This window comes from Mobula birostris, chromosome 13, assembly GCF_030028105.1.
Source record: "Mobula birostris isolate sMobBir1 chromosome 13, sMobBir1.hap1, whole genome shotgun sequence".
In the NCBI taxonomy this organism is placed as follows: Eukaryota; Metazoa; Chordata; class Chondrichthyes; order Myliobatiformes; family Myliobatidae; genus Mobula; species Mobula birostris.
This window is the reverse complement of record NC_092382.1, coordinates 88,632,918-88,648,969: the sequence shown is the minus strand read 5'-3', so window position 1 is coordinate 88,648,969 and position 16,052 is coordinate 88,632,918. Positions and strand designations below refer to the sequence as shown.

General features: G+C 46.3%; 1 protein-coding gene across 1 annotated transcript in view; it reads right to left on the bottom strand.

Moving 5' to 3' along the window:
- The window catches only part of LOC140208036 (uncharacterized), an 81,171-nt gene that overhangs the window by 5,802 nt on the left and 59,317 nt on the right, over nucleotides 1-16,052 (bottom strand). The window contains 2 exon segments of the mRNA XM_072276565.1: nucleotides 6,557-6,657; nucleotides 6,748-6,950. Coding sequence (XP_072132666.1) covers nucleotides 6,557-6,657; nucleotides 6,748-6,950 — 304 coding nt within the window.

Below are 16,052 nucleotides of genomic sequence, written 5' to 3'. Positions count from 1 at the left end.
ATGGAATTATGATACTGTTGCCATTAATGAGTCTTGGGAGCACCCAACAGTCTGAGGCATTTGGAGGAACAAAATATCCCGGGCCTCAATACGTCTTGAAAACCAAGTTTCCCTGCACCAGTTACCTTTCAACTTTTATTTCGGCAGGCACATACAAACTCTACACCCTCAAAATTCTACTTCTGAAGGCCTCCCACTTACCAAGTACTCCTTTGCCAGAAAACAGCCTGTCCGAAACGACACTTGTCAGGTCCTTTCTGATACCATCAAAATTGACCTTTCTCCAATTTAGAATCTCAGCCCATGGTCCAGTCCTCTCTTTTTCCATATTTAATTTGAATATCATGGCATGATGATCACTAATGTCTGTCACCAGCACTGGATCATTTCCTAACAGCTGATTGCGCACTTCTATGTCGCGAATTCTACGTACTGATTAAGGGCACATTTGACAAACTCTATCCCATCTTTTGCTTTTATAGTGTGGGAGTCCCAGTCAATATATGGAAAGTTAAAATCACGTACAGGAACAACCTTTGTTTCTTGGCATGGTCGGTGATCTCTCTACAAATTTGTTCCTCTAAATCCCTCAGACTGTTGGGTGCAACCAGGTCTGAACAACATTTGACTGGTGTGAAGAAAACAAACTCTCCCTCATTGTCACAAACACAAAGGAGCTGATTGTGGACAACAGGAGGAATGGAGACAGGCTAACCCCTATTAACATCAAGGGATCTGGGTTTGAGAGGGTGAAAAGCTTTAGGTTCCTCAGCATAAACATCACCAAGGATCTCACATGGTCTGTACATACCGGCTGTGTTGTGAAAAGAGCACAACAGCACCTCTTTCACCTCAGACAGTTGAAGAAGTTTGGGATGGGGCCCTAAATCCTAAGAACTTTCTCCAGGGACACAATTGAGAGCATCCTGACTGGCTGCATTACTGCCTGGTATGGGAACTGTACTTCCATTAATTGCAAGAACCTGCAGAGAGTGGTGCGGACAGCCCAGATCATCTGTAGATGTGAACTTCCCACTATTCAAGACATTTACAGAGACAGGTGTGTAAAAAGGGCCCAAAGGATATTGGGGACCCAATTTCACCAGAACCACAAATTGTTCCTGCTGCTACCATCCAGGAAATGGTAACACAGCAAAAGGACCAACAGGCTCTGGGACACCATCTTCTACCAGGCCATCAGAGTGATTAATTCATGCTGATACAACTGCATTTCTGTGTTATATTGACTGTCCTATGCACAAACTATTTATTATAAATTACTCTAAATTACACATTGCACATTTAGACAGAGATGTAACGTAAAGATTTCTACTCATGTATAGGAAGGATGTATGTAACAAAGTCAATTCAATTCAGTTCACCCTCTCCGCTATCTGTTCTGTCATTCTGGCTCCCATTCCCCCTACAACTATTTTAACCACCCCCACACTAGCACTAGCAAGCCTTACCACTAGGATATTAGTCCCCTCTTGTTCTGTTCCCCTAACTAACGAATCCCTTATCACTGCTTTGACTTTCCTCTGCCAGGTAATCTCCCCAACAGTTTCTAAAGTGGTGTACCTGTTATTGTGTGGGATAGTAACAAGAGTACTCTGCGATGGCTATTTAACCTCATTCCGCTTCCTGACTCTCTCCTGTGTCCTGCACCTTGGGTGTAACTCAAGTCCGGGAACCCAAAGGATCGAGTAAAGTTGGTGTTGTTTGGCAGTTATATAAAGGATCGACCTTAATGAATCTTCGTTCGAGAATAGTGACCTGCATCTGAGATACCCCCTACAAGATTAGGAAGGTTTGTGCAGTGTTCACACTCCAGGAAAAGGTCAGTTCCTTTCAGCTGTTTTATTTCCTCCGTCCTGAATCCTGTGGACAAGGCATCTCGGCTGGGATCATCAGTAACACCACGTCTTTGAGGAAAACAGGGTTCGGGGAAGTCTCTCCATACTGACTGTATCAAACGCTTGGACTTTTAAAATTTACCACTTTAAGACTGTGTTTGAATTTAGCACTTTAAGAACTGTTCCAGAGTTTAGCAGTTAACTTCTGGTGAAGTTAGTTGTTTGTTTACTTTTCACATTTGTTGAGCAGAGTTTAATAAACGTTTATGATTGTTTATAAAAACCAGATTCAATTATATATTCATTGTTGCTGACCACGTAACAAGAGGTATTCATTTTAACAACTAACTGTCGATAAGAATTTTGATCTCCTCTGGGTTCGATCAACTTCCTCTGCACTCTCACACAACCTAAGTAGCAGGCCTGTAGCGGGTAATGAAGGATTTTCTCACCAGAGCCCCCATCTTAACACCTTTCTGTCTCTCTGTCACACCTTTGCCAAACAGGTACAACAAGGGGCCTGCCGGGTTTGTGCCGAAATTCCCCAGCATGGTAAAACTATGATTCCAATGTCAGTAATCCTGCTCAACCAGAGTGAGGAACTCTCAGCCTGGGCTTTCTCAAATAACACCCGGGGAAGTGAGGTGAGGAACTGTGGTCGAGTCAGAGATGACTGTGGCTGTCAGTGTTTTGAGGGATGGTATCTTAGGCCCCCACCAAACAGAACTTCCTATACTGGGAAACATGCATTCTGGCCATACTTGCAGATGCCCAGCAGCGGAGAGGAATAACTGAGACTGAGTGATTTTGGATGATCACCTTTCTCTCCTATGGAGTAGCCAGGAATTCACGAGAGACAATCAGTTTGGCTACAGCACTTGAGGAGCTGGCCACAATACTGCGTGGGCCCTGACAGAAACATAGGCCCAAGTAACAGAAATATCCACTGAAATGATTGCAATCCAGCAAACAATCCCACAGAATCCTGTGGCTTTAGGTTTTATCCTGGCTGACAAAGGGGGAACCTGTGCTATTATTGACACAGGATGCTGCACCTATATCCCTGATGACTCTACTAACATTACATCCCTCTCCGAGCACACTGTCAAGGAGATTGACAGCATCAAGAAAGTAGGGCGGGATTTACACGGGTTCACCAAAGGGTTGAAATGGTGGTCTTCGAAGGTCTGTTCGGTAATATGTGGGGCGAGATATTGCATTATGCCCTAATAGTTGTACATATCATTGTTATCATTACTGATGTCTGCTGTTTTTACCCACTGATAAGTCAATGCTGCACTTGGTTGTGTTCTCTGTAAAAAAAAATTACTGCTTTGTTGATCATGTAATGATGAAAAGGAGGGAATGATAAAGTATGTAAAAGGGTTAACACTTCGTTAAACAACAGCAGCCTGTTTTTCTGAAAGAAACTGCTGATGATCAACAGATGTGCTGAGCCATGCTGAGCCATATTTCTTCTTGAGGGTCGCTAGCTGGGGTTTCAGGATGCTCATCTCCCTGTGCACTCATGCATAGAGATAGGACAGCTTCAGTCTGTTCTCTGTGTTTAAGCCATGATGATTATTTTGTAATTTGTCTTTAGGGGCTGTCATGTAGTAAATAACTTTGGCCCCAGCCTGTCTTGTGTGGGGGTATGTGGACGGATATATCGATGCTGTAAGGGAAACTGTTAGTCAGTTAGTGGATTGGGTGGGAACAGTTATAGACTGTTGCTGTTTGAGCGACAAACTGAGTAAGCCCCAGGTGCGTGGAATAAAGAGTTTGTATTTATACAGCCTCTGAGTGACTTTATCCGCTTACGACTTCCACAGAATGGGAGTGGTTTAAAGGGCTGGGCTGCTGGAAGCACATTTCCAGATCTGGAGTGATTGCAGCTGGGTCTGACAGAGGCACAACTAGTTCTTCTGGGAACACTCAGTCTCACTCCAACTGATTCCTACCTTCCTTTATACAGTTATGTAATGCCTAAAGGACCAGTGTTTGAGTAAATGAGACTCACCAAACTTTCTCCTGACTGAAACACTGGAATCTCCGAGTCAGATGGATTCTCTCCAGTTGGTGCTCTCAGTCCTCAGGCTGGTTCACTTGTTGCTGTTCCCTCGTCTTCAGTCGTGGTTTGCTTCCAGCTGGGGATTTTCTTCCAATAAATCTCTCACCACAGGTCCAACTTTAACATGAAAGATAATGAAGCACATTAACAGTAAAAAGGAGAACCAAACATTTCTGCTTCATGTTACTAAGAAAAAAAAACTTACTGAAATTTAAACATTGAAGGTAAATATAATGATCTCAGTGAACAATCTTTTATTGTCCCTCGCACATCACAAAACGATATGGGATAATAAGGAGCCATCAGTCAGTCATGGCAAGACATAAGACACAGGAACAGAATTAGGTGATTCGATCCATCTGGTCTGCCCCACCACTCAACAGCATATTCATGCCTTTTTATTCCAACAGCATATTCCTGCCTTCCTCCTGTAACCCTGAAGCTACTTAGCAATCATGGATATATTAATCCCTGTCATAAATATACCCAAATGGCAGCCTCAACCAACCTCTGCGGCAACAAATTCCACAAATCAGACATATTTTGGCCAAAAAATAATTCTCATCTCAGTTTTAAAGGGAAGTATCTTTTCTGAGACTGTGCTGTCAGATCACAGACTCTCCGTCTAATGGAAACGTCCTCTCCATGTTCACTGTATCCAGGCTTTTCAGCATTCGATAGGTTTACTTAACCATACATCCCTCCACCACCCCCACCGTCCCTCTGAACTCCATTGAGCACAGGTACAGAACCATCTAATGCTCCTCATACATAAAGCTGATCATTGCTGAGATTATTCTTGTAAACCTCGTTTGCAAAAACTGTGCAAACACATTTCCAGGAATAATGGACAATTTGGTACCAGGATAATTTACAGGGAAATGTTGTGCTTTCTTTACTGTTCTACAATCACAGAACAAGCCATTTCCATTCCCAGGTTAGAACAGGTCCATTTCAGGAAATATAAACCATTCCAGGGTGAATGTAATAGAAAGAAACTGGAATTACCAGAAACACACAGCAGGTGAGGAACAGTTGTGGGGAGAGGAACAAACTTTACAATTCAGGTTAATAATGTTTCATCAGAATGACTTCAAACATTTTCAGTTTTTAGTGCAAATCTCCAGCAACTTCAGATTCTGTCTGATTTCCACCGAGTGACAGACAGGTGACGGGGAGGGGGGGGGGGTGGTATTTCCAAACACAGTTTGAACACTGAACTCACGGGTCTATTTCTACTGTTGTAAGCACGGAACTCATCGCCTCCTCAGATTAGCAATCATTGCTTCCAAAGGAACTCCAGAGACAAACATCTGATCCCAGACCAGCAGTACTCGCTCAACACCTCATGAGCCCAAGCAGCTCAATTTCCGGGTCCATTTTACCTGGATCAGAAACTGTGAAATCCCAGGACCCAACCTCACAGAGTCACACAGCTGAATCTGCCACTCACCGACCCTGAGAGTCTCACACATCATTCCCCCACATCTCACACTGGGTAGTGCAATCCAGGATTTCCCCAAAACCAATGTCCAGCTGCTCGAAATTTCTGCTTCACTGCATAAGGATGACCATCCAGCCCCATCTGTAGAAGCACTAACCAAAGTCAAAACCAAAACACCAACAGTTCCACATGCCCGGAATGTAGATCACAGGATTATAGCCCAAGCACCAACTCTCCCAGTACTCTTTGCTGCCAGTAAAATGCTGTAGTGTGTCAGCCAGTCGCAATTCAGTAACTAGCATCTCCACACCAATGTACAACAGAACTGGTACCTGATGACCCTCCGGCATTCCAGCTAACAAAAACTGATTCTGGAAATAACACAGCTAAGCCAAAGGTGTAAATGAACACTTCACAATAAAAACAAGGGTCAGAAGAAAGATTGCTGATATATAACATTGAGGTGGTGAGATACAGGGTGGACTGAGGTTGACCCAGATTGTTGATGTACATCACTGAAGCTGGGGAGGGGGGTGGGGATTAGGAGACTGGACTGAGGTTGAACAAGATGGGCAGGGATGAGCAGGTGGAACCAGGTGAGAGAAGGGATCAAGGACAATCACTGATGGTCCTCCAGCAATACACAGATACTGAATTAATAGTACATACTACTGTATAAAATGACAAAGTTAGAACAGACAACAAGAACTTTGCCATATACACTTTGATCCTCACCAAATTTTTATCAACACAGCATAGAAAGTTTCCGATCCGGACACTTCACGCATTTGCATGGTAACTACTCTGCCCGTGACTGCGAGGAATGGCAGGGACCTTTGGATACAGATCAGCACATCACAGAAACCATCCCCCCTTTAGACTTCCCAATCCCTCTATAAAACAGACAGTGAAATCAAAGATCCCCATAACCTGGGTCATTCTCCTTCCTCACCCTCCCCAGTCCGGGAGAAAACACAACAGCCATGAAGCTCAAAGGACAAATGTGAGGAGCCTGAGGAAGCGAGGCGACTTGGGGGAAGTTAACGGGACTCAGTGGCCAACATCAGATTCCCCCAACACAACACGGAGGAAGCATCATAACCCATCCGGGGACTTTGTTTACACACCACGTGATCTTGCGTCACAAAGCGGAGGGCGGGGCAGATCTGCGGTGAGCAGCCTCACGTGACCAGTTGGCGGGACACCCATTACAATTCTGCGGAAATAGATAGCCTGGGCTCCCGGTTTGGATCGTTCAATGCAGATTAAGTGAAGTCGACACATTTCTGACGAGCCCAGATAATTAGAAAATAAATGAGTTCGGGGCTCACTGCCAACATCAGATCTCCCCGCTCGGGATCGGTCTCAATACTCACCGATGGGCCCGCAGACAATGATCCCGAACCCCGGGGCCCCGATCCAGGAGGCGATAATCCTTTGCCGATCCCGCAGACGAATCACTTCAGCGCTGAGCGGAAAGGCAAACACCGTCCATCTGGAGACTGTGAGCATGCGCGGAGTGATTGTTGCGTCATCCGGAGGGCGGGGCCTCGGGAACAGACGCGCAGCTGCTGCCCGTCTGCGGTTAAATGGGAGGGGCGAACTGGATCACGTGACCTGTGGGGGCAGAGACTCCAGCTACCCGCCACTCTGGGGAAAGAAACAAACTTGTGTTATGTACCAGCAGTAATAGACCACAAACTCAGTTTTAATGTCAACTACTATCTTTATTAGTATATAGAAAATTAAACTAACTACTCTTCTAAACAAAAGTTAACAGTGTTCTGCGTTTGCGCCTCCCACACTGTCAAGTTTAGGAACAAGTACTTAAAAGTTTCAAGATGGCAAGTTTCAGTTAACCACGGAATGGGGAAATTTGTAAATCCACATTAAAATACAACGAGGAAGTTATCACGAAGAATTTCACTGGTTCCACGCTGGGAAAACGAAGTCACAGAAGATTTTCAGTCACCGAATCGTATTCCAAAATCCACGAAGAGATTGTACAAGGTGACAGTCACAGGAATATTCTTTAGAACAAGTGGTTGCTACACAACACCCGAATCCATGCAAGTGTTAACGAAAGTGGTCGCCACAGGAAAACTCCAACAGTCCACTTCTGGATCAAAATGGTGACAGTCACACATTCAATATGCACTGCGTGCCGCTCCTTCACCCAGTATCAAACTTTTACCCATTACTTTAGCAAACTGCAGCTTGCAGTCCGCTGGTCCTCCAACTGTCTTTTCCTTCCTTCCTTCCTTCCTTCCTTCCTTCCTCTCTCTCCCTCTCCCTCCCTCTCCCTCTCCCCCTCCCTCTCTCCCTCTCCCTCCCTCTCTCTCTCCCTCTCCCTCCCTCCCTCTCTCCCTCTCCCTCCCTCTCCCTCCCCCTCTCCCCCCCTCTCCCCCTCTCCCCCCTCCCGCCCTCTCCCCCCCTCTCCCTCTCCCCCCTCTCCCCCCTCTCCCCCCCTCCCCCCCTCTCCCCTCCCTCTCTCTCTCCCCCTCCCTCTCTCCCCCTCCCCCTCCCCTCCCCTCCCCCTCCCCCTCCCCCCTCCCCCTCCCCCTCCCCCTCCCTCTCCCCCCTCTCCCTCCCCCTCCCTCTCCCCCCTCTCCCTCCCTCCCTCTCTCCCCTCTCCCTCCCTCCCTCTCTCCCCCTCCCTCTCTCTCTCTCCCCCTCCCTCTCTCTCCCCCTCCCTCTCTCTCTCCCTCTCTCCCTCTCCCTCAGCTCCAGCAGGCAGTGTAGTGACGTCATACTCCCACCTCCTGCAGGCTATCTTAAAGTAACACCCACAGCAAAATGAAACCTGTGATCACGTAACACTTGCCGCTCACATCTCCTCTCACCTTAAGTGTATTGGACATTTCAACCCCCAGGAAAAATATATCGTCTGTCAGCTTTATCTATTCCTCTTGTAATCTTATAAACGTCTATCCAGTCTCACCCCAGCCTGCGCCGCTCTGGAGAAAACAAGTTTATGTAACCTCTCGTTATAGCTCTCTTAACCAGTCTCTTTCAGGGAGCTGTGAACTTGGATCCAATATCCCTCTGCTCATCGACACTGTTCAGGGTTTTGCACTTAACAGTGTACTGTCTCTACATTCGACCAGCCAAGATGATCATCACTAATCAAATCTCACTGAGATTTCTCAGGTCCTGTTGAATTTATTGCCAAGTGCACAAGTACGGGAAGGTACAGGTACAGAGAAACACTGACTTGTGGCAGCATCACAGGCAAGTACATTCAGATAACACACGGAACACAAATTATACGATTCTCTGTCAGTAACAATCTATAAATATGTTGTGTCATGATCAATATTGAAATGTGTATTTTGTATCAATAACAGACTTGGAAATGTTGAATTTGGTCACTGTTTCCATTCCTCCTGTAGTCCACAACCAGCTCCTTTGTTTTTGTCACCATGAGGGAGAGGTTGTTTTCTTGACACCACTGTGTCGGGGTGATGACTTCTTCTCTGTCGGCTGCCTCATTATTATTTGAGATTAGGTCAGTCAGTGTAGTATCGTCAGCGAATTTAATTAGCAGATTGGATCTGTGGGTGGCGACACAGTCATGGGAATACAGAGAGTAAAGGAGGGGGCCAAGGAGACAACCCTGTGGGGTATGTGTGCCGAGGGTCAGAGAGACGGAGATGAGGGAGCCCACTCTTACCACCTGCCGGCGATCTGACAGGAAGTCCAGGATCCAGCTACACAAGGCAGGATGAAGGCCGAGGTTTCCGAGCTTCTTGTTGATACTTCACGCCTTCGTATGGCTACTGCTCTGCCCATGACTGCAAGGAACTGCAGAGAACTTTGGAGAACAGAGAACATCAGAGAAACAAGCCTCCCCTCCATGGACTCTCCCTACACTTCCCCTGCATCGGAAAAGCAGGCCGTGTACTCAAAGATCCCCACAACCCGGATGTTCTTGCTGCAAACCCGCTCCCCCATCGGGGAAGAGATACAAAGGCCTTAAAGCGCGTACCACCAGGCTTAAGGACAGCTTCCTGTCTGCAGTTATAAGCCAAATGAATGGTCTCCAGTCCAATAAAATGGACTCGACCTCACAATGTAACTCGACGTGACCCTACACCATATGTCTATCTGCACTGCACTTTCTCTGCAGCCATAATGCTTTGTTACAGTTATTGTTTTGTCGTATATCAGCTCAATGTACTGTCGTAATGGATTGATCTGTGTGGATGGTATGTCAGGCAAGATTTTCACTGTAGCTCAATATGTGATGATAATAAACAGATCCCCCATCTTAATTGTGTGGAAATATTAGACAGACTGAGCTTCTGCTTTAGAACGTCAGAGGAAAACTTAACTGAACTGAGGAACACAAATAAACAGAAAAGGCTTCAGTCTCGCATTGCGGTCTGCGGTAACTGGGATCAGGTGAACGGTGGTGGGTCTGCCATACCAATTATCAGAATCAGGTTTAATAGCACCGGCATATGTCATGAAATTCATTGTCTCTGCTGTAGCAGTAGAACCTAATTCATAACAATAGATTTTAACAACTATGAATAACAATAATATATACATTAAATGGTTAAATTATATAAGTAGTTGTCACGAACCCCGTGACAGGAATAAAGAACCAGCAGAAATGGAAAACACTTTGGAGCCCAGTATTGCTATTAACTAATAATATTTATTAGTAACTACGCAATACATTAATATAAATGTAGATAAATCAAGCCGGTTAGCAATGATTATAAGTAAGTATATCAGTAAGTGTGGAAATATATGTATGAAAAACCAAACTTCTTTAATTCTAGGGGTAAAAAGATACAGTCTTATGATGATGAGTAAAGTTCAGTTCAGTTTGTGGTATTTAGTTCAATAGTGCTGGAGGGAGAGAGAGGGAGAGATTTGATTCTTCAGGTGAGCTGACGGCGTCGATCTTCTTGTTGTCCTCCGAAATCCTTTAAAAGTCACCGACTGTGACTTCAACAAAGGGAACAGGTTTTCTGTGGTGGAGCTATCCCCCAGGAGAGGGTGGACACATGGACAACTCCCCACCAGTCAACCCTTTTCCTCTTTCCACTGCAAGAGCAATGGATCGATCCGCCTGATCAATCCTCCAAAACCCACTTTTCCTGCGGGGATAACAATGCTTAGTCAGTGTCCAAACATCTGTCTGAGTTCTGTATCATCTGACCTCCAATATATCTCACCGTAATGGGTACCACCTGTCATTCAAATAATCCCTCCTTCCTCTCTCTGTGAAAGAAATGCAAGCAGACAAAAATCCTTGACGAAAGTGTCAACAACCTGCCGAAAATCATAACATCGAGTGTCCATTAAGTATCACCGCCTTCGGTCACCATAGCAACTTACGAGCTGCTCGGTGCTGTCTCCAACTCCAACTCAGTAGAAATCCAAAGTTACCTCCAGTGCCTTAAAGTGCAACCATTAATCTTCGTCTCTCTCTCTCTTTTACAAACAAGCTACCGGTGGTAAATAACTCTCCCTCTCTTTTCAAAAGCACAGTTAATAGGGATAGACGAGCACAGTTCATAGGGGTAATTCAGGGTCCCATCACAGTAGTGCAAAAATAAAAATAAAAAATGTAATAAACTCTTTTAATTGCGTGGAAATTCTGGAGCAAAGCTTCACTGAACCATACACATTTATGAGAAGCTCAGAAAAATAGAAAATGCTAAATTCTCATGTGAATGGGTCAAATACCCAGAAATATTGGCTGCACTTTGGTGGGTCGAAACAGTGGTATAGACCATTAGACCATAAAATATTGGAGCAGAAGTAGGCTGTTCGGCCCCTCGAGTCTGCTGCGCCATTCAGTTACAGACTGATCCAATTCTTCCATTCATCCCCACTCCCCTGCCTTCACCCCATACCCTTTGATGCTCTGGCTAATCCAGAACCTGTCTATCTCTGCCTTAAATACACCCAACGACCTGGCCTCCACAGTCGCTCATGGCAACAAATTCCACAGATTTACCACCCTCTGATTAAAGTAATTTCTCCACATCTCTGTTCTAAATGGACGTCCTTCAATTCTGAAGTCATGCCCTCTTGTCCTATAATCCCCTACCATGGGAAATAACTTTGCCATTTCTAATCTGTTCAGGTATTTTAACATCCTGAATGTTTCTATGAGATCCCCCTCATTCTCCTAAACACCAGGGAATACAGCCCAAGAGCTGCCAGACCTTCCTCATACGGCAACCTTCGCATTCCTGGAATCATTCTAGTGAATCTTCTCTGAACCCTCTCCTATGTCAGTATATCATTTCTAAAATAAGGACCCCAAAATTGCACACAACAGTCCGTGTGAACTCACGAGTGCCTTATAGAGCCTCACCATCACATCCCTGCTCTTATATTCTATACCTCTAGAAATGAATGACAAAAATGAATCTGCCTTCTTCACCACTGACTCAACCTGGAAGTTAACCTTTAGGGTATCCTACATAAGGACTCTAAAGTCTCTGCGTCTCCGCATTTTGAATTTTCTTCCCATCTAAATAACCATCTGCCCATTTATTTCTTCCACAAAAGTGCATGACCATACACTTTCCAACTTTGTATTTCATTTGCCACTTCTTTGCCCATTCCCCTAAACTATCTAAGTCCCTCTGCAGGCTCTCTGTTTGCTGAACACTACCTGCTCCTCCACCTATCGTTGTATCATCGGCAAATTTAGCTAGAAATCCATTAATACCGTCGTCCAAATCATAGACATACACCGTAAAAAGTAACGGTCCCAACACGACTCCTGTGGAACTCCACTAGTAACCAGCAGCCAGCCAGAAAAGGATCCCTTTATTCCCACTCTCCGTTTTCTGTCTACTAACAATGCTCCACCCACTCTAGTAACTTGCCTGTAATTCCACGTCCTCTTCTCCTGCTAAGCAGTCTTATGTGCAGCACCTTGTCAAAGGACTTCTGAAAATCGAAGTACACTACATCTCCTGCATCCTCTTTGCTTTCCTAGCTTGTAATTTCCTTGAGAAAATTACAATAGGTTTCTCAGGCAGGATTTTCCTTTCAGGAATCCGTGCTGGCTTTGGCATACCTTGTCATGTGTCTCAGGTACTCCGTAATCTCATCCCCAACAATCGATTCCAACAAATTCCTGTTACATACCCCGTAACTGGGTTGCCAAACCAGCAGAAATGGACCACTTAGTTGGAGTCTGGATTACTGGAACGAAGAAAGTTTTATTAAAGAAATAAGCAACACAGCACTCTAATCGCAAGGATAATAAATGCAACAGTTCAGCAACGATAAAACACACATGTACACAGAACTAGGATAATAGGATCAATCAAGCTCTATCGCAGTCTAGGGGTAAATGACCAGTTTCAAGTGACGCAAAGTTCAGTTCAGTTCGCAGTAATCACTGTTGTGCCGTTGGGTGGGGAAAAGGAGAGAGAGCGAAAGCGAATGAATATTCAAAACGGATTCCACACAGACCTTCGATATTCCTCGCAGTCAGCTTTCGGGTGAGTCCTTGGTAATGTCTTCTGAGGTCACCGACTGTGACCCCTCCATTCCAGATACGATCGTTCTTCCACGGTGAACCCGGCACCCAGACAGGGGCGGACACACACACCAGGTTCCCGCCGATCCGTACCTTTCTACCCTGTGCGTCTATGGCTGGTCCCGCGACCAGACCTCCAACAACTCCCACCAACTAGTGGGGGGGGGGGGGACACCGCTTTCAGGGTCTCGTTACCTCGTGGAGTCGTGTGTGGTGTCTGTTGCCTTAGCGAACCTGCCCCTTTTTATCCCCCTGCTGGGGTATCGCCTGTCCATCAAACTTCAAACAGTTCAGGGTTCAAAAGGAGCCGGTCTTGACAATACTCAGACCGGTGTCTCCTTTCATTAATCTCTCTCGCCTCTTCATTAACATTTCCAAATGCTGCTCCATTGTCTTACTTATCTCTCTCTCCTGAAGACAGGTGGCAGATCAACTGATGATCCCACTGGTGCTAGCACAGGACAGTTAACATCTTAATCCATGTGTACTTTTGTAACCCTCTTTCGTCAAATTCCCAACTACCGATGCCAGGCTAACAGGACTATAGGTTCCTTTCTTCTGCCTCCTACCCTTCTTAAATAGTGGATAATATTTGCAATTTACCAGACATCCGGTACAATGTCAGAATCTGTCAATCCTTGAAAGATCATCGTTAATGCCTCCGCAATCTCTCCAGTTACTTCTTTCAGAACCCAAGGGTGCATTCCATCAGGTCCAGGAGATTTATCCACACTCAGACCATTAAGCTTCACATCACTGTCACTCTCCTGATACCATCCGGGAAGCGGTACCGCAACATAAAAGCCAGGACCAACAGGCTCCGGGACAACTTCTTCCACCAGGCCATCAGACTGATGAACTCATGCTGATTTGAGTGTACTCTATATTACATTGTTTTATTTATTATAAACTATTATAAATTACTATGATTGCACATTGCACATTTAGATGGAGACGTAATGTAAAGATTTTTACTCCTGATGGATGTAAGAAATAAAGTCAATTCAATTCAATTCCTGATTCTGTGTCTGAGCTGCTCGCCTCCGGATATCCTCCGTCAACAAGCTTCGTTCTCAGTCACCATCTGTCAGATTATAAAAACAATTAAAACGATCTATCAGACAGCTCCTGTACCCCTCCACCCCTGTTAAAACTCTCTGCTCAGCCCCTTCCCTATTCCCTTTCCCTTTCAGAGTCCCGATGTGCCAGCAGATCCGAATTCACCGTGTGGACATTTCTACCCCACAGGAGGCTGTACAAACCCGTGTCCTTCTCTGATGCACAGCTCAGTGACCCCAATCCCTGTCTGCACTCGCAGCCCATGACGGTGACAGCTGTCCTAGACTCTGTAACTCACAATCTTGTAACACAGAATCTTGTTCACAGCAAGTTTAGACAGTCATTAATATGAAGAGAGAATTGTTGTTTCCTGAAAGGACAGGCGAGCGAAGCTGTCTGATCCAATTCACCAGATGGTCCGGTGTTTACAAGTTAATGTGTCCCGGGACCCACTCATAACCCCGACCCACACAGACAGACAGACAGACAGACAGACTGTCCCTTCGCCCCAAACCCCCTGCAGAACCACAAGGAATTGATCCACGGCCCGGGCTCGGTCGCAAAGTGAAAACCGGGGCTGAGGAGAGCCCGGAGACAAACACCCCGCTGCCCACTCCACCAACAACACGGCACAGCCGGACACATCTCACAACACCGGATCCGCTCCCGATGAAACCCGAATTTAATTTTGTTGTTCCGGATCGGACCCAGCAAAAGGTGTTTAAAATTGAAGCGCTCCCCCTCACGTGACGTCACACAGCAGCCCCCCCCCCACGCGCCTGACGTCACCCATGGTCTCCCCGTATCTGCATCTGCTGTCACGAGCACGGTGCCTTACGTCACACACGCGCTGCTGTGCTCGAGCTTTTTCGGTTTAACGGTTGAGCTACTGAGCTCGAGCCACGCCCCCCCCCCAAACAGTCAACAGAGGAATTGAATTGATTACAGAGCTGCGCTATTCCCATTGGTGCGAAGCGATGTCAATCACTGGTTACACCCAATACTGGAGGCGGACCAGCCGAGAGGGCGTTACCCGGTCTCCTGCTGTAAATCCCAAAGTAAATGCCCGCTTTCTGATTTATTTCCATTTCCCTCCGAGGGAAGTTGGGGCGTTTGTGAAGCGTCTCCTGCGGCCGGAGTCTGATGTATCGCTGAGAGGTAGGAGGAGACCGCTCGGCCCGTCGGTTTGATGCCGGTTCCCCGGGGAGGGAGAGGATGAAGACGGTGAGAGAGGGGGCGGACAGGATGTTTGTCCCGGTGGGGACAGGAGGGGCTCATCTGTGGAAATGTCTGAGCCCACGGTGGTGGCGATTCACCACATTGGGGGCAAACACCGGCAGACTGTTGCCCTGCAAGCGGGGCCAATGGTCCGGGCAAAGTGACAATTATTTGTGTTTTGTTGAGACTGTACCGGGAATATGGTGTAAAATCCCGCTCCCCACACTAACACGGGTTATACAGACCAAAGAACAAACTGCCGGAGGAACTCAGTGGGTCGGGCAGCATCTGTGGAGGGAAATGGACCGTCAACATTTCGGGCCGAGAGCCTCCCTCTGGACTGAGAGTGGACGGGAAATAGTCCGAGAAAAGAGGTGAGGGGTGGGGATGGGGCAAGACCTGGGAAATAGTCATATTGCCCCACAAACTCCCGCTCTCGCTCTGTGATGAGTGCACCACTTCCCTCTGTCAGGCAGTGCCCCCGGGGTCTGGCAACATTTCTGTGGGGTCTTGCACTGTTTTGTTTGGTGGGGTTGTGGTTTCTGTTTGTTGCCAGAGGTCAATCCTGTATGTTTGCGGGGATGTTCCATGCGGTAGTTCCTCCACTGTATCAAAGCTTTTCCACGACTTTAGGCGGTTGGAAACTGGCACATGATGATGTCGTGGGTGCCGTGGATCCTTTTTCAATTTTTGTTGTAGTGTGTCTTCGGATCTCTGGGGCAGCAATGCCTGCAAGTCTGTAAATGATGTTAGTCTTTATTGGGTTTTAGGAGGTCAACAACTTTGGCTCTTCTCCACTTTTCATGTATTTTCACTGACCTTAGGCAACAGTTTCAAAAGAACAGAAGCCAGTGGAGTGCTTTAGGTCCAAGATGTTTAAGG